Source organism: Lissotriton vulgaris, chromosome 3_1 (assembly GCF_964263255.1).
Source record: "Lissotriton vulgaris chromosome 3_1, aLisVul1.2, whole genome shotgun sequence".
NCBI lineage: Eukaryota > Metazoa > Chordata > Amphibia > Caudata > Salamandridae > Lissotriton > Lissotriton vulgaris.
Genome location: NC_141689.1, coordinates 754,561,505 through 754,586,351, shown reverse-complemented (window position 1 = coordinate 754,586,351; position 24,847 = coordinate 754,561,505). Strand labels below are relative to the sequence as shown.

General features: G+C 41.8%; 1 protein-coding gene across 1 annotated transcript in view; it reads right to left on the bottom strand.

Moving 5' to 3' along the window:
• Positions 1-24,847, bottom strand: part of HSD17B4 (hydroxysteroid 17-beta dehydrogenase 4) — an 883,985-nt gene that overhangs the window by 432,926 nt on the left and 426,212 nt on the right. Inside the window, exons 11-13 of the mRNA XM_086961070.1 lie at positions 20,245-20,373; positions 13,922-14,031; positions 3,610-3,846 (exon numbers count right to left, since the gene is read on the bottom strand). Coding sequence (XP_086817196.1) covers positions 3,610-3,846; positions 13,922-14,031; positions 20,245-20,373 — 476 coding nt within the window. The remainder of the gene's footprint in view (positions 1-3,609; positions 3,847-13,921; positions 14,032-20,244; positions 20,374-24,847) is intronic.

Here is a 24,847-nt window from a genome sequence, read left to right as displayed (position 1 = left end):
GGGAGAAGGCGGAGAGCAGTGATGCTTTTTCGCCTTCTTCTTGTGCTTTGACTTACCCGAGGGGTGCAAAGGTTTCGAGGACGAGTAATGGTGACTCCGCCACCGGTCCTGCAACCTTCCTCTCGACCGGGCCCTCTAACATCGCGGAGTGGACTGACGAGCCTCCAAAAGCTTTTGGGCCCGCTCCTGCAAAGACTTCGGGTTGATGATCCGGCAGTCAGAGCACGACTTTTGGTCGTGGTCGTGCTCCAGGCACCAGAGACACACAAGGTGCGGATCGGTAACCAACATCAGCTTGTGACACGGGTCACAGGGCTTGAATACGGTCCGATGATGGGACATCCCTTGTGCACTAGGAGTCGAAGACTCGAAAAAGATGTCGACAAAAAGTCGACTCGAAAAAGATGTCGACAAATGTCGAAAAAGTTTAGTCAAAAAAGGACTACGGGGCAAGTTCTCTCTGGATCTGCGCTGGCTGGCACGGAAAAAGAAAGAACTGACATCAGCGCGGAAGGGCAGGGTATAAGTCGACACTGAGATGTCATCCCGGCGACCACGACGACGGACGCGGAGTCGACCGACGCCACCTACCGACGCCCAAGGGGAATTGCTACGAAAATATTTCTCTGCATCCAGTCTGATGTCCTGGGTAAGGAATCTATAACTACAGCCTCTTTCAGATAGTCAAATTAATTACTTTATAAAGTAATTCATTGTTATTCTTTAATCAGTCTTCCTTGTAGGTTATCCAAAAGGAGGAATGTGATACAGTCCTAAAACGTCTTTTGAACAGGCAAGTTTCCAGATGACTCTGTTTCTTTCACCTGAAAACTGCTAGTTCAAAAGGTGCCACAGGGATACCGCAGACTTGTCAACTGTACCTGATTTAACCAAAGCTAACCTACTCAGAGCCAAATGGGTATTTTCCCTCATCAAAGTTAAACCAAAGTAGTAAATGAAATCCCATAATAAAGATTGAATCCAAGTAGAGTCTATGCTGAACTCTCTCCTGATACTCTCAATGAGGACAGTTATATAAACCGAAAAACGCCCCTCAGACGTCAAACCTCGGTGAGTTAAACATAGTAATACACCTCTAAAAACAAGCAGCTGATTCACTATTTAATAGGAGTGTAACAATGGCATAGTAAGCTTTTTAGAAATAAAACACCCCGAACGTAACAAATTTGTAAGCATACCATTCAATCCGAACACTAAAGCAGACATGTGCAAGGGTCGTATTTGACATCCTCCAATTGTTTCTTAGATCTACCTCAGGTGTCATTTAAGCTGCATTATAATTCAGGTTCAGAAAAAGATGGCATTGGTTTAACTGAACTACTTGTAGTCAAGGGAGGATGCCATCAGTGGACTGAGAAGCATTAAACTAAGAGGCTAAGCTGAGGTGTTCATTGTGGGGCTGAATCCATCACCTCAACAACAGAGAGTCCCTTCCAGAGACTTCAGCTTCACAGGACGCAGAGACATTTATTTGTGGCTGAGCTGCTGCATCGCTTTGCAAGCCATTCATAATATTCATGTCTTGCGGTTTCAAAATCCCACAAAAGTTAGAGTTAACTCAATATTAGTTGATAAGCCGGACATATCCTGCTAATTGATGCTAATATGAGGCTCAGGTGGATGGAGGAAAAACAATTTTCACTGCACTCAAACCTTAAAAGGTCGAGTAGGGTATGGATGTCAACTAGCAATGTATTCAACAGATGGGCTGTTTGCACCATGAAGAATCTCCAAATATTAGGGCATTCCTGGTCACTGGTAACATATAGTCAGAACATTATTGATCATCATAAAGAAAAGACACTCAAATTCCTGCTTATTGAAACGGTGATGAAGCCCAGGCAAACAACGGGACACGTTGTTTCCCTTGCCTTACAGCCCATTGATAGCATCAGTATTCATGTAACTGAGATCAGGGAAAGAGGTGCTATTCTATCGCAATCTTACCTTTTATTACATCATCCTAAGCAGGTTTTAGAAAACAACCACATTAGCTTAGAGGGCAAAATTCAAAATTCCGAGGTGGCTGTATTTCATCATTTAACACATATGTTAAATAAGAGAGATCAGAGAGATTTGTAGTCACACACTCAGTTTCTTTATCTGGGAGAGACTCCTCGTAGGACTCTCCAACTACAGCTATAATAAAAGTAGAGAACAGTGCCATTGCTTTCAACAGATGGTCTGAATTGTCCCAGGCAGACGAAGCTCTGTTTTCCACTGTGGTTGTCTGTGAGAAATGTGCAACAGCTCTTGGGTCTGGTCTCGCATGGCAATCTTACTGACTAAATCAAGCACTCTGTATGCCGATAGGTAGAGCACCAAATGCCGCCAATGTCAGGAATCCTACAGTCTAATGGATCGAGATAGATTTAAAGATGTTGGGGTGGTTGCCCACCTCACCCAATAGGACCTCGTATAACCATACCCCAAAAGCTCTTTCCTCTTAGTTTTGCTGCACCACCTCCTAGGCCACTTATAAATCTTGAACTTCAGAAGCTGGAATAACACAAAACCAATAGATTAATTTCACATTTATTTCTAATAAAGTATACGTTCTAGTGCCCAACAAGACCATCAGCTGTTGTAATTGGTACTACACCCTGCCTTTGTCTTTCATGAAGAGTATACAGCTTTTGAGAGCGGAAGGATTACCTAGCCGACTCGTGACGAAAGACTTCAGGGATTCTACCCTTATAAATTGAAAATCGGATTCATATTCTGATATCTGACTAACGATGACGAACTGTAAAGAATAACATATACTGTAAATAGCCTTGAAAAAGCCCTGGCGCAATTCGCCACAGGGGCGAAACACGTGTCGGCTGTCCATGTTTTTATTGAAATAAATAAAGAGCAACCTTTCTATAAAATAAGGACTTCTGACTCTGATTATACAAGCAAGGATTGAACCTAAGGACATTAAGATTTGACACCAAACACACTCATTACCTCCTTCAAAACAGCTTTTGAGAGATCTTTGTGACAGAAAGAATTGTCAAAGGGACACACTAGGTGGCAGTCCTCTAGACACATGAAACAGGCTGTGTTCACTCTGGTGTCCCCAACAATCAACGCACAATTTAAAATGGTGATATGTATCAATGGAAGTGAAAAGGCAGTTGAGTTCACTTTTTGAACGTTTTTTGGATTTTAAAATAAAAGCCATATTTAAAATGCTCCTAATAGAAGTTCCCCCCACAACAATATTTCAGAGAAGAAAGTACACATCTAAAAATTAAAATTTAAACTCTAAAAGACCACTCGTGATATTCAAGGGACGGACCATAAGTCAATTCAGGTAAAAAGAAGGGCACACAAGAACCTATGAGAGTTCAAATAAAAAGCATGGTTTTTAGGAGCGGTTTATATTCTATGCCTCAAGAAGCAGGGTTCCTAACTGGTTGGAAAGAAGGTAGGGAAAGGAGTCAAAGCTCTAATGGAGAGCAACACGCTGCTGAAGAAATGAGGTGAACTGCGGTCAGAGCACTATAAGGGGCATATCTGGGAATTTGACTGAATTACTACTGCCGTTTGGAAAAACTCATTATCGAATATTCGAAAACCACATATATGTAATACACATACCCTTGTAAAATCAATATTCAGCCCTGGAACAGTGGCCAGCCCACCACTCATCATGGCTGCCATTGAAGGGATTACTCCAAAGGTTGGCAAGCAGCTAAAGTCTTCACTTCCTTCATATAGGAATTTCAGGTGATCTGCCTCTTTGGTAGACATTCCCACCCCAAGTGCATACAGAATGGGCTGCAAATGGTTGTATGAATACGTTGAAGAGGGTAACTGGTAACCAACTGCTTGAGCCTGCAGGGAAAGAATAAGAACGAAAAGCATTTAACTGTTCTGTCTAAAATGCTCTTGTGTGTCATCAATGAAGGCGCACATAATTCCTCATAAATACTTCCCAGAAGAATGAGAGAGCAAACTAAATATTTGTTGCATCCAAGAAATAAAGCTGTAGCAGATGTTTAGTCGTGCTCTGCTGTATTTATTCCTAATGGCAGCCTGGTATATACCTCTTAGAAGAACAATGGAATGTGGAGCACTCCATTGAAGACAATGGAGTGCTCCGTGCTTCTACGGGCCGGTAAAGGCCCGCAAAGCAACATTCCAATGTTTTAACAAAGGCCTCTCGGAGCTCGAGGAGATTTAAATCCCCTTGGGCTTCGAGAGGCCTTTGTTTTATTTGTTAGAACATTCTAATAGTCTTATAACCCTTCATAGATGTGCTATACCGGCTATTAACGTTCTGCTCCCTTTGGCTCGGTCCTTTAATGCTGGAGCGGGTCCTTTAATAGCCGGTATAGCCCACTACGGCAGGTTAGAAGGCTATATTATAAAATATCTCCTTGGCTGTTACCACTGGTGAAAAAAGAGGTCCTGATAGGCATCAAATATGAAAAGGAAGCTTCAGTGCTTTTTCAAATGGTATATTTAGTAAAAGAAGATTGTAAAAAAGATATGTGCAGCTTATAATATTTTTAATGTGATGGTAGCACGACTAAAGGAAATTTATGAGCTAACACAATAAAAATAATGTAAGGTTCGTCTTCCGCTGCCCTAATTTTTTTGAGTTTTAGGGTTCTAACAACCTTATTGCCTTTACAAATCCTTTGTGGGCCCTCACCTGCAGTATGGATGAACAACTCACTCAAGGTCATTATAGATACAGTCCCTAATCTTTAAGGTTCCACTGCAAATCTTTATATCCATTATATATGGGTGTTTTAGCCTAAGTAGTTCAACAGAAGCAAAACAAGACTACAACACACGTAGTGCATTAGGTTAACACAGAAATGTCCTGGAATGGAAACAGTGTCTAATGACCTGGCAGAAGGCAGTGTTTTGGGGGATAAATGGTCATAAATGTAGTTTTTGTAGTAGTTAATTCCTAACATTTGGCTTAGCATATCAAGAAAAGATTTGGGACAATGACTTTAGGCCCTGGCTTCTATGAAGCTGAAATTAAAACCGAGTTATCAGAAAAGATTTTAGGGTAATAGGCTGTGCAATCAACGGGTGGGGTCCAACATCAATTGATAAATAAGATTAAAAAAAGGCAGAGGAAGGACACAGCTCTGACCCAACACGTTGGTTTATCTTAACTGCCTTTCTTTTCACATCTAAAATGAACATGCGCCACCCTCAAGCAAAACAAATAAATAAATAACATTCAAAATCAAATTAAGATTAAGATAAATACATTTTAGAGAGATCTTGAACTGCCTTAACTTTGTAAACAACAACATAAGCATTTGCGAATGTAAGCCATGAACAACCATGTTTATCCCCCTACAGAACAGTGCCTAGACTAGTCACAGGACTGAGACCTTTAAAGAAAATAATTAACATTTTACACATTGAGTCAATTAAAGACATAAGGTGATAGTTATCTGGGCTTTCCCACGAGACATTCTCATAAACTGGAATGATCAAGGGTCCCTTTATGACTCTTGGATTAGCCCTTCATTTAAGAAAGTCCCAGTAGATATGCTATAAATTGGGGGGGTTAACATTTATTCCCAGAGCTATGTGCATAACTGTAATGTTAACTGAGTAGTCTGCTTCCCCAATAGTAAATGGGCAGAAAAGTTATAGGGTACTTTAGAAAAGTTCGTACCTGAACCATGCAACTCTGCCCTTGTGAACCGTACTAAACTGATCAAGACTGACTTGAAATGTGTCACTAAATAGTGTCAAACTCCATGTTGTTGTAATTTGCTTTCATAATTATGCACTGTACTGTCTATTACGGCAACAGGGGCTTTTAATAATCACGCAAATTGGTTCTCAAAGTTATTTTCGTTTCAAAAGCTTTATTCGGTTTGTCGATAACAACCATATAGCATCTTGTTAAAATACAAAAACTATTATTATTAACAGCCCACTTTAAGCTCACAAATATTTTCTAAACAGCATGGTAGTTTATATTTGTGCAAAATTGCAAAAAAAAAGTTCCAAGTGCTATCAATTTTACATTATGTGCAAATTTCGCAATAGAATACCATATACAATCAATTTACATTTCGTGCAAATTTCGCGAAAAGTGCAATGTGCTACTGATACTGGATTAAATAAACAACTAGTACATGACAACCAAAGTTAATCACATAAACTGTTGTATATGAGACACATGTTCAGAACCTGTCTCCAGAAATTCCATAAAGTGCTTACGTGCTATCTTAATTGTTTAAATCATATAAGTATACATGCTCAGAAATAATAGATTTCCTACCAGGTATACATTTTAAAATATAGGATGCAACATAAAAGCATATGTATGGGCCTTCCAAAGAAAACATTAACTTCTTAGCATTTTTAGTGGATCTTACATTATATTTTAAAAAGATAGAATAAAATGTGCAAAACATTAAAAAGTGACAACAACTTTGGTTAGATATATTATCACATGGACATGCAGAAGTAGAGCTTTTTTTCATAGTTGTAAAAGCCACAAGATGCTGAACAATCCCTAACCTTAGGCGTGTCAGTACAAAACGGTGAGAGGTTCTAGTCACTTCGGTCAAATATGCCTGAAAACCAATTCCAAGGTTTAGTTGCTGATAAAATACAAGAGTGAGTTGTTCCCCAATTGTTCTCCCACGGACTTCCCTTTTATAAGCCAGGAAGGTTGTTTTTAACTCATTCTTTGCAATTAAGGCCGCATACTCGGGCTCCACCTGAATGGTAACTATACCAATGGTGGATAAAACTTTACCAGGAAATACGAAAACAGTGGTCCAACTTCAAACAATCTTCTCTCATACACTCCTGCTAAAAAATATACAAACTCCTTTGGGGTGCCAGAGTCAAGTAATGTGGATCACTCAATTTTTTGGTCTACAAGATCAAATGCGCTACCCAAGTCGACAAAACATAAAAACATATTGCCCCCTTTAGCTAATGTGTATTTACTGATGAGGAGAGCCAGATTAACACACTGTTCTAGGGTTCCTAAACCCTTTCTGAACCCATATTGTGCTTGTGAAAGGATATTATTGTCTGAAGCCCATATTTCAAGCCTTTTTAACAAAATCCTGCTTATGGCCTTGATAAACGAATTCAACAATGGTATTGGATGATAATTACATGCTTCTGATTTTGAACCTTTTTTAAAAAGTGGTATAATTAGTGACTGGCCCCAAGACATCGGAAATTGACCCACTACAGCAGCGTTAAAAATCATAGCTAGGATCGGGCCCATAAATTAATTTCACTTTTGTACAGGTCAAATGGCACCCAGTCGGGGCCTGGTGCTTTGCCCCCCTTACTGTTGATTAGCCCTTCATGCACTTCTTTGACATTTATTATCAAAGGTAATATGGGCTATATAGAACCATTAATTGGCGGCGAATCTAAAACATCCCTATCTGGATTGAAAATATTCGTAAAGTGTGCGATCCAAGCATTATAATTTACATGCGAAGTTAATTGTGGTACACAATCATCCTTTGAAAAGGTGCAGTTTATTGTCTCCCAAAACTATTTGCTATTATTAGTGACTGCAGCTAGGTTAAGTTGGTCCCATGCATCAGCTTGAAGTTTTCTTTTTCGAGCCTTAATATATAACTTATTCTTGAGGCGTAAATCTTGAATATGGGCTGTATTTTGGGGTTTAGTACTAAGGGCCTGTTTCAGTCGGTGTAGAGCTTGAGGACAGTTATAGTCAAACCACCCAGCATGTTTCTGTTTTTTTTTGCTCTATGGCTCTTGGTTAATAGACCTTCTATTATATTATTTATCTTAAAAAAACTAGAAATCAATAAATTTGTATTAGCCTCGTCTCCAAGACAATAATCAACACCAGTTCCATTTTATTCTCATGCCTTTTGCCCTTACAGGGGCAATGTTGGAAATACAATCATCATTGTTAGGTGATGTATTCTCCCAGCATAGCAATGATAAGGAAATGCTATTATGGTCGCTTATGGGCGGCTCTGTAATCCATAAATTTGAATAATCACTGTTACATGAGATCAGTATATGATCAATGTTGGTGGCTGCATTCCTGCCAGTAAAGGTTGGGCATTTAATGTTTGCCCTGTTCATAGTACAGCTTAATAATTCAAGAGCAAATTTTGCTATTAATGTATTTAAGGCTGTACCATATTCGCAATGGGGGAAATCCATATTGTCATCATTACCATCGGAGTTATGGCCCTTCATGGAACCACATATCTTAGTTTGAGCCAGCTGACATGCCTGAATGTTAAAGTCACCGACCCAAAGGATAATGGCTACCTTGCTGGTCGATGCCATCACCCTTTCAATTTTTTTTCCAGTTTATAAACTAAAGTCCCCCGTCTGTTATCAAATATATTATTATAGTAATTGACTAAGACCAAATCTTTACCCTTGTAAAAGTGAATCCTCATCACCTGACTATGCGTATCAACTGCTATGCAGCTTTTAATTTTACATACATTAAGTTTATTAGAAATAAGAATCAAAAGGCCCCCCTTTGCTCTACCTGCCACAGAGTCGGCAGCATTTCGCCAATGCGAGGTATAGCCCTCTACAAAGATTGGTTCTCGGCACCAAGTTTCCTGCAGGCAGATTATACCATATTCTGAGGTGATGAAATCCCTCCAAAACGGTGTGTCTTGTTTCTTTCTAAGGCCTGCAATATTCCATGTTACGAGAGTTTAGCCTTCGTTTAAATTACCGTTTATAAGCTTGCATAAAGAGGTACCTGGAGTCTCCATAGAGGGTGTCACAGTTGTTTCCTCAGTTACTATTGTTGGAATTTCTATTGGGCCCCCTGGGGATATGTCATTTAATTCTCTTATAGTAGTTGTGGCCAATTCTGAATGGAGTTTCCTACGATCTTGAGGCATTAAAGAAAAGGATGATTTAACCTGTAAATGGTAAAGATAGTAATCTGCAGCTAATCCATAAACTTCCCTGTGCAGGGTCCCTTTTAGTTTATGTTTCTGAGATGTTCCAGGTACTGACATAAGTCAATCATTATCCTCTAATGAACTTAGTGCTTGGAATCTATTATGTATTGTGACGGTAATGCAAGATCATGGTATTAATGATGGTTGCATTTTATTAAAAATAGGGTTGTAGTTGGGACTATCATAATTATTGTTCGTCATCAGGCGTCTATTAAAATATCCTAAAGGCCGGAGGGTTGTATTGTACTCCCAGTGTGATGGAGAAGGGGCACTCATAAGGGTATTCCGTGCCCGCCCAGGGGTCCTAACATTAATAATTATACAGTCTCCCTCAAAACTTTTCTTGAGGGGGTCAATCCATCCCACCCTTTGAGTGAGCAAAACCTGGTTTGCCCCAGCCATTGGGAAACCACAATTATTGGTTAGCCAATGTAAAGTTTTATTTTTGAGCATTTCGTGGTTTTCCTTCTGGTCCTTCCGCAATTTAGGCACATTTACAAGGACCGCTACATAAGCACCACATTCAGGTGGTAAATTGATAGATGTAGGTATCGTGTTTATAGTGGAAAGCGTTGGATCTGTGTAACCTAGTTTAGAATCATCTTTTACCGGATGTTTACTGGCCCCTTGGGTTGATTTCTCCCTTTGGTTAAAGCCAGGGTTAGAACCAGTAGTAGTTGGCATTCCTCTAGTTAGCATGGAGTGTTCCTTTTGTTTTTCCCTAGGGTCTAGATTTTCTGTAGATGGTGTCTTCATAGGGTGGTTGCGGATTTTGGGTACAGATGAAGTACTATACCTAATAGTATCCAGTGTAATAACCCCACTATTTACCGCACTATTTACATCTACTCTTGATCTGCCTTGCTGTGTCCTTGCATTAATTTTGTCAAGGGTTCCACTCAACTTGTGGACTTCCTTGGCTAAATTATCCAGTCTATTGTGAAATGGCCTAAGCAGCTCAATTAACTTGTCAGAAATGGCTTCTAGGGTTAATGGGCGACCCTGGGCGACATCTTAACCTTGCTTATTGCTTGTGATTGTGATTGCTTGTGCTTGTGATTGCTGAACCCCAATGTAGCAAGTCTTTTGTCTTTTTTAGCCTTTGTGTTTCCCTGTCCCGTTTTCTTTTTATATCCCTTAGTTTTTATTGGGGAGGAGGGGGAAGAGTGGGAAGAATTGGCCAGTATAGATAGGGTAGGTCTTTTACAAATGCAAGAGTGGTCGTCATTAGTGCCGATCACACTAATAGCTGCATCAGATCCATCTTCAGTAGTAGCACCTAACATAGAAGTGTTCTGTCTATCTCTGCTGGCAAGAATACACTCTTCGCTAACCTGGTCTCCGCACACAAAACTAGACCCCCTTGATAGACGCCTCTCAGTGCAGTCAATTTCCTCAGATAAAGCACTGACTGCTTTTACTACATATGTATCTATGGTAGTGCACGTTCTATCCGTCAAGGGTTTTGTAGCTAGTCTCCTTGCCATTGTAGGGGATGGGCAATACTCAATCCTCAATATAATAACTTAGCTTATAGCCCAAGATGACCTAGAACAACGAAAATGCAATTTGCCAGCCTTTCCCCGACAGTGCAACTTCAATACCTTTTTAAATGTCCAGTCCCAGTCTGTTTCAAAAGTTAGGGGGGGTGGCCCAGCCCAGCCTCCTCTGGCCTCTGACGGCCTAAGACGGTCCCGCCCTTGTCCGGGGTTTTGCCTGGGCGCCGCCCCCGTGCGTCCCGCGTTGCGTGGGGCGGGAGCGCTTTTGGGAGGGGAGAGGTGTCGCTGTTGTGGCATCAGCTGGCCACGCCAGACAAGGAACTCTGGTCAGTATAGTTCGTCCTATCTGCCGTTCCCCTCACAGCGGTGACAGGATGCAGGAATGAGGGGTGCAAGCCGTTCCCCTAACGGCGCACCCAGGAGTGAAGAAAGCCGTTCCCCTCACGGCTGGAGCAAGGTAGGTGTCAGAATAAATCAAGCGCGTCCTCAAAGTTCTTTTTGGTCTTGATCACAGTGTTATATGCACCGTGCAACACATCACAATCTGCACCTGATCAAACTGCTTCAAACAGAGATGCTTTACCAGATGGCATATACAGCTGAATCAATGAGTTATGGTTCAGCAGGATGGTGCAAGGATGGCCTTACCTCACACTTAAAAATAAAGCAAGATTTCTAGATCTAGCATCTCCCCAAAAACATAATGAAAGTGTTAGCCCTGTCAGTCAAAGGTTGGCCTTCCCTCAAACATTTTGCCTAACTCCTACATTTTCTGCTGATCCTCCTTCTATTGGTCTTCGGATTTTGTTCACTTTAGTGCTGATAACCAGTGCTAAAGTGTGTGTGTGCTCACTCATTAAATCATACTAACATTGGCTCACACCCAATTGGCACATTTAATTTACTATAAATCCCTTGTAAAGTGGTACTACATACACCCAGGTCCTGTATATTAAATACTACTAATTGGCCTGCAGCACTAATTGTGCCACCCATTTAACCAGTTCAGTGCTCCCTGGTGCTGCGATTGACCGTTGCAGCCCCACCCACCCTTCAGAATGCCTGTTAAGGCGTTAAGTAGCCTGTCAAACATGTCTCACGTCAGCCATTGCACCCGGTGATTTCAGTTTTAAACTTCAACTACCCCCTGGGGTAGGCTCTAAACTGCCCACAGGGCAGGATGTAGTGTATTTAAAAAGTTGGACATGCACTTTTCAGTTTTACATGTCCTGGTAGTGAAATACTCTAAAATTAGTTTTTCACTACTGCAAGGCCTACCCCTCCCACATGATTACATTGAGTTACCATATTACATTTAATAAGTGCTAACTTTCAATTGGGAGCAGGTATGAGTTTTGTGTTTGGTGTCTAGCGAATAGTAATTTAGAACCCTCTTTATTGGTAAAGTCTTATTTTAAGTCACAATTCTGAAAATTCCACTTTTAGAATGTTAGGATGTTCATATACTAAACAATTTGGTGCCTGCTGCCTGTATCTTGGGTTACATAACTAGGTGTAGCTGGCAGTTGGTTTTTGTGTATTGCTTCCAGACAGTGAGACAAAGTGGGACTAAGTGTTGGTAGCATGGGCAATCTCCGACTTGTAGAGGGGGAGGAGCTGTCACATACCACACCTGCACATTTTATTGACTCTGTCCCGGCACACTAACAACGGGGTTGACACTAATATGATGTGCCCCCAGAAAAGCTGGGGCCAGGGCAGGGAGGCAGGATATTCAAAACACCTCTGGGGGTGGAAACCTTCAGAACTTTCGCCTACTTCAAAACTGGCACCAAGTATAAACATTGGACCCTGCGATCCAACTCTTCAGTACACCGCTGGAACAGTGGAATTTTCCGGACTGCTGTGCAGCTCTGTTGCAAGAAGGACTGCTCCTCAGCTGTCTGACTGAAGAGAATTGAACTTGCATCTTGAACCCCGAACCAACAGAGTGATTCAGAAAGCTAGTTAGCTGGCCTCCTGATCATAGCCACAGAGACAGAAAAGGCCCCAACCACTTGAACCCACCACCTGGACTCTGTTTGCTGCAAGTTTTGCCCCTAAGGGGTACCACCTTAATCCTGGACCCTTGGAAGTGGGCTTGAAGATGCTCTGCCAGCCCAGCTGTTGCCCAAGTAGAACTGACACAGCAAGACACATCTCCTCACAACTGCATCGGAACATGCACTGTATGATGCATACCCGACATAGGACCCGCAGCTGTTTGGAACCACCGCTGAGTGATGCCTCCTCTTCGCAGAACTTTGCATTGCAGTCCTGCAGCGCCGCAGAATTGTTACTGTGCGATGCATCCTCGAGCAGGGCCTCGCATTCAGCCCACAGCCCATCGGAACTGCTGCTGGCAATGCGCCCTACACATGGAAATCTCGCAAAGCTCTGCAACCTCGATTTAAGGTACTATGTTCAGTTGGCTTAACTTGGTCCTTGTATCAGGCCTGAACTTGTGACTTTGTCCCAGTCTGGCAAGACCAGATAACCACAGTTGGCGCTTTATGCTTTTAGGCACTATTTTCACCTAAATCTTTAAGATTGCATATCTCCCATTCTCTAAATTGGATTTTGGTTGTTTGGTCTCAAATAATTTATTACATTTTACTATATATTTTTTCTAAATTGGCATGGAAGTTTTCTTGTGTTGTGTTTTTTTACTTTATAACTGTTTAAATGGCTGCATAATGAATTTACACATTGCCTCCATGTTAAGCCTGAATGCCTTTGTGCCAAGCTACCTAAGGTTAAGCAGAGGTTAATTTTGGGTTTGCTTTCGACTTCAACCTGCCAGGAATTGTGCTTTCTGCTGGAGTAGGATTCGACCCCCCCTCAAGCACTAATCCTATTTCCTACAAGGGGCCGCCAAGCTATATACTAGGCAGTCCGTCTTCAAACAGATGCTTAGGGCAAAGACAACAGTTGGCGAGGCCTTCAGGCCCTTCAGTATCAGGGGAAACTGTACACCATGGATTTGTGCAACTGTTTTATAGCCCTGGTCTTATCCAGTGAAGCAGGTCACAAAATACTTGAGGAAATCATGATAAAAGCAATAGCATAACAGTCTCCATATTAAATACACCCAAACAAACAAAAACATGGCTCTACCCGAGTAATATCAACCAGGCCTAGGGGCTAGAAGGCACAAATGCGAATTGCTGTATTATGTTCATATATCATATTTTTAAAGTACCTAAATATGTTTACTGCATCCAGCTTCATCAGATAGTCACCTCGTAATCATCAAAAGCTGAAAGCAGTTCACTTCCATCATTCTGTCGTCTAGCTCCCCAAACAAAAATTCTCCTTTGACCATAAAGTTTCATTTTTATTTTAGTTAATTTTCTTTGCTGTACGGACATGCTTAATAAAAGGTAGGTAACACAAATAGTGTCCTGTGAACCATCCACATGTACTTTAGTTCCACAACCCCCCCCCCCCCACCCCCAAAATATTTTAAATTGTACTCACTGCATCAATGGAAGAAAACCCTCCTGAAACATGTTGACTTGTGGGATTCATTGTTACCCCCTCTTCAGAATCTAGTTTGAACACCAGCTCATAAATGGGTCGCATAGAATCTGGAAAAATAAGAAAGATAAGGGATAGGAGATCAAATTTCCACTCCGTTCATAGACCATTTTCTTTAAGAACAAACAACTGAGCAGCAAAGACTGGTGGCTTTGCCATATTCCTTAATATTCATGGGTGTAGCAGATTTGGTTTACTGAAGAAGAGCCAATAATGCTCAGACATGTGCTGTTACATAATACCAAACTTCCTTATGGCAGATTCACCAATGAGGAAATAGGCAGACTTTTGATAGTTAGCACATGCCTCATGAAAGCCAGCTGGGCCAAGATAGACACAGGTCTGGTGATTAACTCTTGAAGCCCTACTTACATTTTAGACAATTTTCTCCATGTTGGTCCATCCACAGCACAAAAGTTATACACTGGAATAATACATCTTCTTAATCACCCTATAGTTTTGCATTTCTCAGACATTTTTGGGTTTTCTTAAACAGGCTACATAGAGATTTGGACTGCCAAAAGTACCTGAAATCTGGGAGGAGAGGGGGTTATAAATTGATGAGAATCATGCAGTAATCAGCGAAGAAATGTTGGTTTCCCCTACCGCCCACCTACCCCCTTCTCCATTATTCCCCAAAAACTTTTAATTAGCTCCCCACGTCTGGAATTACTGTGACCCCTGGTAACAGTAATTCCATGGTGGGGTGAAAAAGGGGATACTCCAGCTGCACTCGTCTTCAGAGATGAGCACTAGAGGGGAGAACATTTTGGGATATTTCTTGTTTGAGCTATTCAATTTAAATTAAGCTATTTCGTATCACATTATCAAATAAAATAGCGCTTTTGTGAACACGTGATATGAAAAAAAATCCAGCAATCAATGGATGTGCAGCTTTCACTTACAAATACCCCAAAAAGAAGTCCCAGTATTGCCTAGCTGACCACTCTGCAAAACAATGAGGATTCGCCAACTGGCAAAACGGCAATGAGGACCCTCTAGGGGAAGAGAGGGTGCTGAAATGGATCTCTTTCAAACTCGGCATCAAAGAAACTTTGCAACAACTTAGAAGGGGCAGTTAACAGGGAAGAAAGCGGCCATGTTTGCAAAGGTGCCCCTCTGGCCAAAGTACAAGTCTCCAGGAAGAGAACAAGCCAACGGGCTAAACCAAAGTAACTGCTTAGGAACGAGACTGCTCAAGGATTGTTCCTCTGCCACACAAGATAACAAGCTGGAGGTTGTGCTCCACGTGTAGTTGGAGAGAGGCAAGGTCTCATTTTCTCATGCATAACCCCCCTTCCGCGCCTTGAGACCCTCACGGGTAAGTAGTGCGCTTTACAAGTATCCTGATTGATTGATTGATTGATCATAAGCCGCAACACCCACTATTCGGGGTTGCAGAGCATTTTGAACAAAGAGCAAAGAACGTACCCCGCCAGTTGATGATGTGGTCCCGAGTCCGGGATCCCAATATATGTGGGGTGATAAACCTAGAAGTTGGCACTGCACATTACAAGATTAACACGATTCAAATATTTGCAAGAGAAGGTTTTTAGCAAATATATAGGTATTTTTATTTTAGTGTAGAAAGCATTTATATACATCTATAACACATGATTATCTTACAAATATTGCACAATATACATAGTCAGTTTAGAAAAAGGTAAAAGTGACAAAATTACATTCTTCTTTGGAACCTACCCAGTAACACTTCATACTTCAATCATACTTACATTCTTTCAGTTTTTCAAAACCTAATCCTACCTAAAGTTCAGACATTCCACTCACATTCTTCAATTCATGCTCTATGCCACATATCTACCATCCATGTGTGGCATACAACAGAACGATTTGTATGAATTGAAGAATGTGAGTGGAATGTCTGAACTTTAGGTAGGATTTCAGTCTGGCTTCACTCCCTTCAATCTATTTCTCATGGCCCCTGTTCAATCTCTACTCTTCACAGACGTGCCTTGATTATTGTCCCCCAGACACTCCAATCCTCAATCCACCCATCATTACCAGGATTCTCCATGCATATCAAATTCATATTGATCCACAGCAAGCAGCCTTTATTCCCTCTATAGAAACAAGTCAATTTTGGTGGCCTCCCTTAACTACCTTCAAATTATGTGTGATTGTGGGATGTCGCATGCACCTCAGCACAGCGTTTGATGTCATTGACCATGCCATCCTCTTTCATTGCATGAAATACACTGGAATCAATAGTACAACTCTTCCTATACTTTGGAGTTTACAATCACAGTTTTTTTTTCTGCTTCACCCTTTTCATAAAACTCTGTAATACCAGCTGATATTCCCCGAGGTTCAGATCCTTAAACCATACTGTTCAACTTCCATGTCCCTTGGCTTGCATTGTTCACTCCTTTGATCTCAATTATTATTGCCACACAGCTTTGGAGGAGAGAGTTGCTAGCTACAGGGGGGCTGCATTTCCTAAAATCCAGTCTCTGCCCCACCAGCAGGAGCTCAAAGGAGGAGAGAATGGGCTGTAAAAGTCACCTCAATTCTCACAGTGCGGGACGCGGCTGGGCTAAGGCCAGGTAAAAGACGGGTCCGTCTTAGGCGGTAATACTCAAGCAAAGGCTTGGCTGCCCCCCTACCTCCAACATTTGCTACTTGGGGCCTGACCCATATTTGTGTGCATCAGCGAACTTTGAGCACTATGGGTGAGAGCAAAATGTCAGCTTCTGCCATGGAACATACAGTCAAATTAACAAATCTATTAAATCGTATTTGTCCAATTTGATGGGTTTAATACATTCTAAAATTGGGAGAGTGGTGGGGGGGAGCTTGGAATTAACTCAGAGGGTGGTGAATGTATGTATATGTATAGGCATTTATATAGCGCACTACTTACCCGGAGGGTCCCAAGGTGCTTCTACCGCTGCGAAACCCTTCCTGGCTTCCCTGAGAGATGGTCCCTTAATGGGTATCTCCAGGGTGAGACCAGGTCTGGTGGGCCGTTAGTGAAGACGAGGCAAGCTAATGCCCAGAGTTGCCGAGTGTGATCGCTGATCAGAGTGGGCACCGAGGCGAGAGAATTATCGAGTCCGCTGACCCTGGTCCAGAAACCTGCCGCGCCGGGAATCGAACCCTGGTCCCGGGCCGTCCTCTGCTCTCGGGTCTGCCGCCTCTAACCAGTGAGCCACACTACTTCATGTGATGACAAACGCTTTCTCAAATTGCACAAATATTGTCCACTATATACAGCTGTGGTTTTTCATAATGACAAGAAACCTCTAAGCAATCTCTGTGTAGTGGATCATGATTTAGGTAACTCTATATTAAGTGCTACTTCCTCAAGCGCCAACACCAGTCCTCCGGCTCCTAAAGAGATCAAAGAAGCATTATGCGCAAACTGGCTAAAACACAAACAAGTAAGGGTCCATAGTAGCGCGGTAGGTAAGTAAGATATGATAGCAATCTCTACTGATATGATGGGTACCCTAGTGGTCTCATCAGACAATAGTAGTGTGCCAGTGCGTGATGCTATAAGTAATAAAGGGCAGATTAATGAAACAATGTCTATGTGGGACAATCGTTTTAGTTCGCTTCCCATTTTTACTTTTTTTTTGTAAAGTATTTTGTTGATCTTTTAATCATAGAACATACAGAAATCACAAATCAACACTAACCTTCCCTCATACCCCCCACCCCATTCGCCGACACTTGAATTGTTTATACATCACAACTCAATCCTTTCCATACTTTGTACAACTTCTTGGGACGTCCTCTACCTTGATATATTTATTGTTCCTGTATGTAACTCCGATCCATTTTCCTTTTCCATTCTTCTATCTTTGGAGACTCAACTGCTCCCCATCTGCGAGCGATCTCCCTTTCGGCCAAAATGAACCCCATATTAATGAGTATTCGTTGGTTTGAAGTGGCATCAGAATTAGTCCATATTCCCAATAAGGTCCGTGGCGCTGTCCTCGCAATCCCATCTCCAGTGGACCCCACTAGCCTATGGTGTACCTTCTCCTAAAATACTTTTAAAACTTGGCAGTCCCTAAGTGTGTGAAGGAAGGTCCCCAATGGCCCACATTGTTGTAAACAGGAGCCATCAGAAATGTTCCTGATTGCATTTAAGTGTGCTCTGGTATAGTAGACTATGTAGGATTTTTAGTTGTATTAGTTTATAACGGGCTTTAATCGCTACATGCTTGGTCAACTGTAACGCCTCTATCCAATCTTCATCTTCCATCTCTCAATCTGTCATTTATTTCTTAGTGCAACTCGGCCTTTTTGAGTATTTCTCTTGAGAGTCTGGTATTTAAACATTATCATTTTCTTTTCTAAGGGGTCATCTAATAACCTATATTCTAATGGAGAGGGCTCCATAGTTTCATCTCAAGTAGCAATCCCCACTGTCAATGCGTTCTGGAGGTATTTAAATATTTGTAGGGTTGCATAAGATACTCCGTTTGGAAGTATGAGAATGGCACTATTCCGTTGGCGTTCACACGTCGCCAACGTACTTATTCCTATTAGATCCCATTGTTGAAAACATTTCAGTGTGGCGACATCCTGGAGCTTTGTGCCCAACCACAGTGGGGTCCCTGGCGTCAGTCTACCTTTCCAACCCATCACTTTGTACCTCATGCCATAGTTCCACTGGCAGTTTTGTGGCTGGGGGAGCATCCCGTCTCAATTTCACCCCATATAGGGCAAATAGGTTACCTTTTTCTTCCATCATTTCCCTATCTATTCGAAATGTAGGATTGGACAGCAGTGCAAAGGCTCAATTGCTAATTTAAGATAATTGTGTTGCTTCATAATATCTCTTCACACTAGCGCTATTCTATGGGCTCCTCCCTGCCAGAGAAGAGTACGCAGAAGTGTATCACCCCAGTAAAAATAGTGTTTAGGTAGCCTCCAGTGGGTATTTTGTAATAGAAAAATAAACCTAGGGAGTGCCACCATTTCAAATATGGTTAACAAGCATAATTGATTTTCAGATAAATTAATTCCTCTTAAATCGGATTATGGAAGTAATACCCACAGGTCTTAACAATCACAATCCAATCTCTGTGGAATTTTCCTTGGGATGTATGTTAGATAGTAATATAAAGTGTGTAGGTTATATGGAAATGGGGAGAAGTAGAGGTATTCAGGTTAAATGGGCCGGTGCAAATCCACTTCAATTTAAAGCTGATTTAGTTACGAGTTCTCTAGCTGATATTTGGGATGGTTTGCAAGAAGGTAGCAAGGATTCAGATGTAAAGGCTTCCTTCGAACACATCAGTATGTCCACCTATTGTCCATACTAATCTGTTCATCCAGAATCTAAATTTCTAGCTGTCCCAAAATTTCAACAGTCATGTCTCAGTGGTCGCTTCTTCTCAGTATTAGCTTCCAACCTGGAGAAGGATCTACCCCTATTAAAACAAAAAAATTATAATTACCTTTACTTCTGGAAGCTGCCAAAAAACCCCTTTCCTATTATTACACCTTCACTGTCCGCTCTCCTCTCTCTTTGCTAGTTCTATGACACCGCTGAGGAACCGTGTACTTGAACTAGTTTTCTTTTTCTTTCATTGATTCATTCAGGATGTTTCAGATTGAAAAAAGTCTTACAATCAGTTCTTATTTCCAGTTATTTAAATTTGTCCTAGCTCACACGTCCTCAATAATTAAAAAAAACCTCCATCCCTTTTTAGAAAATTAATAGTGTACGATATTTGTTGTATATCAGTTGCAATACATACCAGTGCTAAATTGCAACTATTGAAAACTATTTGAAGAGAATCATAAGAGAAAAAAATAAGAAGAAGAATATGAATAAAGAACTTTTTAGAGATAAAATAAGAAGAATTTGAATAAACACCTTCCTACAAAAATATTTTGATAGAGTTTTGAAAAATATATGTAGTGTGTTTGAATTGCAGTAGAATTGTGCTGAACTAATATGATCAAAAAGTGACCCACATTATATAATTGTGGTGCTGAACCATTTTGATTGATTTAAATTATGACTAAATGCGATTTCCACGTTCTAGTCACTGGAATTGAGCTAAAAATACCAATGCATATACAAATCCTCAGATCAATACTCAACAAAACTGAGAAAAATGAAGAGGGCATCATTTTTCTTTAAGAGTTACCCTCTGCTCACAAGCTTTGTTTGCAAATTGAAAACAAAATACTATATTTTATATGCCATTTGAATTGCTTATGGACATAAAGCAGTATCTGCCTTCATGAGGTGTGCTTCAGAGCTGCAGCATATTTGTTACCTGCAGCTGACTGGGGATAGGAAACATGATCAAAGTCACAGATCTTGTCCCAGTTGTCGCGCACAGCTTCTGGTGTGGTCGGGATATTCTTCTTTCGGACAACAGCGCCAAGCGATCGCTCCCACCGCACTAATTACAGAGAAGAAAGAGAAAAGCAAGCACAAACTTCAAGATAACTGGGAAAACCAAGTGAGTCCAAACTCCCTTGACATGCCCATTGGCCTTTCTTAAGACCTCATTAAAACAACTGGGTTAGCTTCATTAATTTACCCAAAACGTTAATGTGTACAAAACTAGCAGCATATATTTTTTAGGGTCGCTATTATTTTATAACTTTAACAATGCACTTCTTATAAAACAAGTCGAGTAGTTCAACAATAAATTGCAATGTTATCACATTGTATTGATTTCATCACTTGTTGCCCTGGGCTTAAGGGAGAAACATTACAAATCTCTCACTCAGGTGTTATAATATCTAATATCTTGGTGTGTACAGACCATCTATGCTGTTCACCGTCATGATCTTGTCATATCTACACATACCTCATCTAGATGATTTAAATAACTAGCAGTGTATTTAAAGCAGTTCCAGCTGTGTCAAGGAAGTAAAAAATCATCTGCAGGGCGACTCTTGGAGTGGTGACATTTTGTGATAGAGTAGAAGCAGAAGCCAGGCAGAGATATTGTGCCATTTCCCTCATCACTAGCTCTGCTTTCCACAAGCAAGCAATAAAAGGAATTGAGGCCCATCAACACTGTTAACACAGTTCACTGGACATTAGCTTAACTATTACTATAACCAAACCGATACATTTGCAAATCACGGCAGTCAACCATTTCAATTATCAACTCTGTAGTTTCTAATCACTATTTGCTTCTTTCTAGTCATAGCTCCTCCATCTCTGGGTTTGTTTTCTGGTAGCAAGTGAAAGCTATGTAGGGAGTGGTCAGTTCTGTGATGTAACAGAATGTTTTAAAATATCAGCACCAACTTTAGGCAGAAGGACACAAATGGGACTCAGTTGAAATCTCAGGCAAGGTCAAGACTAAATGGTGATATTTCTCTCAGTGTTATTGTTTATTTCTATTTCCTGCTGTATGTCTGCCTTTTGTTTCTTCTGAGGCTAGTAGCTGTTCAGACCCTCTGGCACACAGAAATCTACGGAATCATAAATGCTTAAAGCAGGAATTACTGTAAGCCATGATGCAACTGAAGATAGCAACCTGGTATACAATGTGACAAATCAAAGGGCGTAAGAAACAACATGATATACCCAGCTTTGGTTTCTACCAGAGTTTTGTAAGCCAACATTCCCCTGGCTTTTCTTTGAAACTACAAAATACTATTTTTTTCTGAAAACAATTATTTTGAAAAGCTGCCAAAGTTCTCAGCCCCTTGAAAATGTAGCATATGAGAAGTTACCACTGATAGCACTTTGGCTATTGTGTCATGGTGTAGGTCAATCGTGTAAATGTCCAAACGGCCACTGCCTGCTTCCCTGACCCATTTTGTATTTTTTGAGAGAAATGGCTCATCTGGGACTTTTGCTCAGTTACAACAGATTTCACAAATCTACTGCTGTGGTATGTAGTGTGGTGCCTGGTCCGGAGTATGTCAGCAGGGCTGCGAAGGAGACCTTAACAAATTCCTAAGTGAGTATTATATGGTGTATAGGTTCTACTACTGACCGCCCAGTCCATGGAATGGGAAGACAAAATAATCATTACTACTATTGTGGTGCTGTGTGTGCAAAACTAAATGCGCCCCTTAATGTAACCAGTGGCGTAGCTAGACACCGTGCCCCTTGCTATGCCACTGATTTTAACTAGGGTAAAGGATAACTAAAGATGCCTTACACTTTCCAGTCATCATTACAAATGTTGAATATAAAACTAACAACTTTTCCTTTGAAGACTAGGACCTGGCATTAAAAAGATATAATACATGGGATTCTGCAATCCCTTTGTAAACAGCAGTCACTAATTTCTTTATGATTAGCGCCTTGTGATGTACTAAATCGCTGATTATAAAGAAAAGACATCAGAAATCTACTATTGTAAGGTTATTACAGTCGAGACCTGACGTCACAATTCTTGCTGCCAAAGCCAGCAGCCCTGGTGAAAGGCAGGTCAAGTCACAGAGCATAATTAAAGCAGCTCTTTAAAGCAACAAAGGAACATTGCTTTTCCTTTTTCTGCTCTGTTTTAATAGCTTACAATAACAAGCAGAGACAATATGTAGCACACCCTTGATAGAGAAAAGCTCAATTCTTTCTGCATGTTTCTTCAAGTTCTGATCTAATGCAGTTTTGTTTTTTAAATAAAAAAATTGACTTGTATTGAACAGCTTCTAATATCTGTTTGCAACACAAATCTAACAGGTTTTTGATGTGTTTAATTTTGCAATTCAGGTCTTATTTTTATTCTTTATATTTGCAAACATGCTCGCTTTTTCATATAGAAGAGCTACGCAACAAGGTTTTTAGTGCTTTGCGGAAAAGGTGATGGTGTGACCATATATTATATAGGATAAAGTACCCCTGGCATACATAAGTACATTGCAAGTGTCCTCTGAGTTCCATAACCTTAGAAAGCAAATCGGTCTAGGGCCTCATCCCTCTATATGGTAATGGAACTCCTCAGTGACATCCTCATAATGTACGGCAGGGGGTACTTTATCCCTTATATATACTCCACTAAGAACTTGTTGCAATCTGGCAGTCCAGTAGTGTTAGACCTCGCATCATTGGCTCGAGTCTCTCCTCCATTTCTTCTGTTTGCCTCCACTGTTTACGATGTTTTTGCTGGTATACTGCTTTGGGCACTGTGCCACTGCTGATCAGTGCCACAGTGCAAGTGCTCCCTATGTTAAATTACTCTATTGATTGAATTCCATGTTTGGCTTATTTGGTTTACTGTCAGTCCCTAGTCTAGTGCACCAGGAGTGCCAGGGCTTGTAAATACAAATGCTGCTCGTGGGCTTGCAGCACATGTTGTGCCACCCACAAGAGCGGCCTCGTAAAAGTATGTCTACAGGTCTATCATTGCTAGACCAGTCTGGTACTGTCACGCTGACTGCGCAAGTACATCTACTTGCCAGTCCCCAAACCTTCCCTTAACTTTATGTTAGTCACCCCTATGGTAGGCCCACGGGCAGGGTGCATTGTAAGTATAAGGTAGGACAGGCCTGACCAAGTTGGCATGTCCTAATAGTGAATTACAGCCATATTCGTTTTTCACTATTGCGAGGTAACCTGCTCTCCATTAGTTAGAATGGGCCGCCAGGAACATTAATGTTATAATCCTAGCTGGCTCGGGGAACATGGTGCAATGTCGAGTTTGGTATCCCTGAACTCGGGGTTTAATTACGCATCCGTTTGGGTGGATGGTTTTTGGACTCTGGGTTTGAAAATAGCACTTTTAGAAAGTAGCTATTTTCTTGTCTAACTATTTCTGGTTTCTGCTGGTTTGGTGTGTGTGTGACAGGAGCTGGGTTGCTCCAGAGGTCTGAATGAGTCAGTGTGGGATGAGTGGGACATTTGCATTGAGAGTAGGGGGAGAGTAGTTCCTGATAGCCTGCCCTGCCTGATTCAATGCTGGCTCCACCTCCTGCCAGGCGACTGATGGCTCTGTGCCTGCCATGGACGATCCTGGCCCCACCACCTACCAGGAGGCCGATAGCTCTGCTCCTGCCAGTGACAATGCTGGCTCCACCTCTTGCTGGGCGTCTGAGGACCCAGCCCTGCTCAGTGAATATGCCAGGTGCCTCTACCTGGCTCCACCCACAACAGACCCAGGATGTTGGGAAATTCCCCTGCATGGACAAAGGGATCAAAGCCAAAAAGGGGTATAAGAGAAGGACCCCTGAACCAAGAATTTAGATCACTTCTGACAAGGAACCCTGAAACCAAGGGCAAGAAGCCTGCGGATCCAAGGACTTGCCTACCCCTTCTGCCAGTGTGCTGTTTGCTGGGGGGAATCCTGCAGTGCTTCTTTATTTTTGCCAAGGAACCAGGAGAGAGGAACTGTGTGAGTACTCTTAAGCTTTGCTTAGAAAATCTCCAAGGACTGGAAGAGTGCCAGTCTCCTGTTGAAGTCACAGGGCTAAAGGACTTCATCTGCTAAAAGTGCTTATTGCTGGAACCTGTGAATCCAGCACCTCTGAAAGAAACCAGCAACCTCGACGCCGACGGACTTCGCCGAATCCAGCTCGACATCGTGAGTAACGGCTCAAGTGTCCCGCTTCCTCGCCGCCGGCCGCCGGACCTGATCGACGCCAGCAGCAACGCCAGTGAGTAGTGAGTTCGGCTCCAGCTCCAAGGGACCTCGTGTCGGCACCGCGGTTGGTCACATCGACTTTGTGCCCTCTCGACGCCGTGAGCGCTGCTCACTCTTGCAACAGCATCATCGACCTCGACGACTACTGAGGCCTGAACGACACCGACGACGCGACGCCGGATTGCTCGACGCCGCTGATCCTCGTGTGCTTCATTTTCCAAGGTACTGTGTTGTTGGGGTCTGTGTGACTCCGGGCTCGACGTAGCGCTCCTCGCGGTCGACGCCGAACTCTTTGGATTAACTTTGCCTCAACGTCGTGTGACTC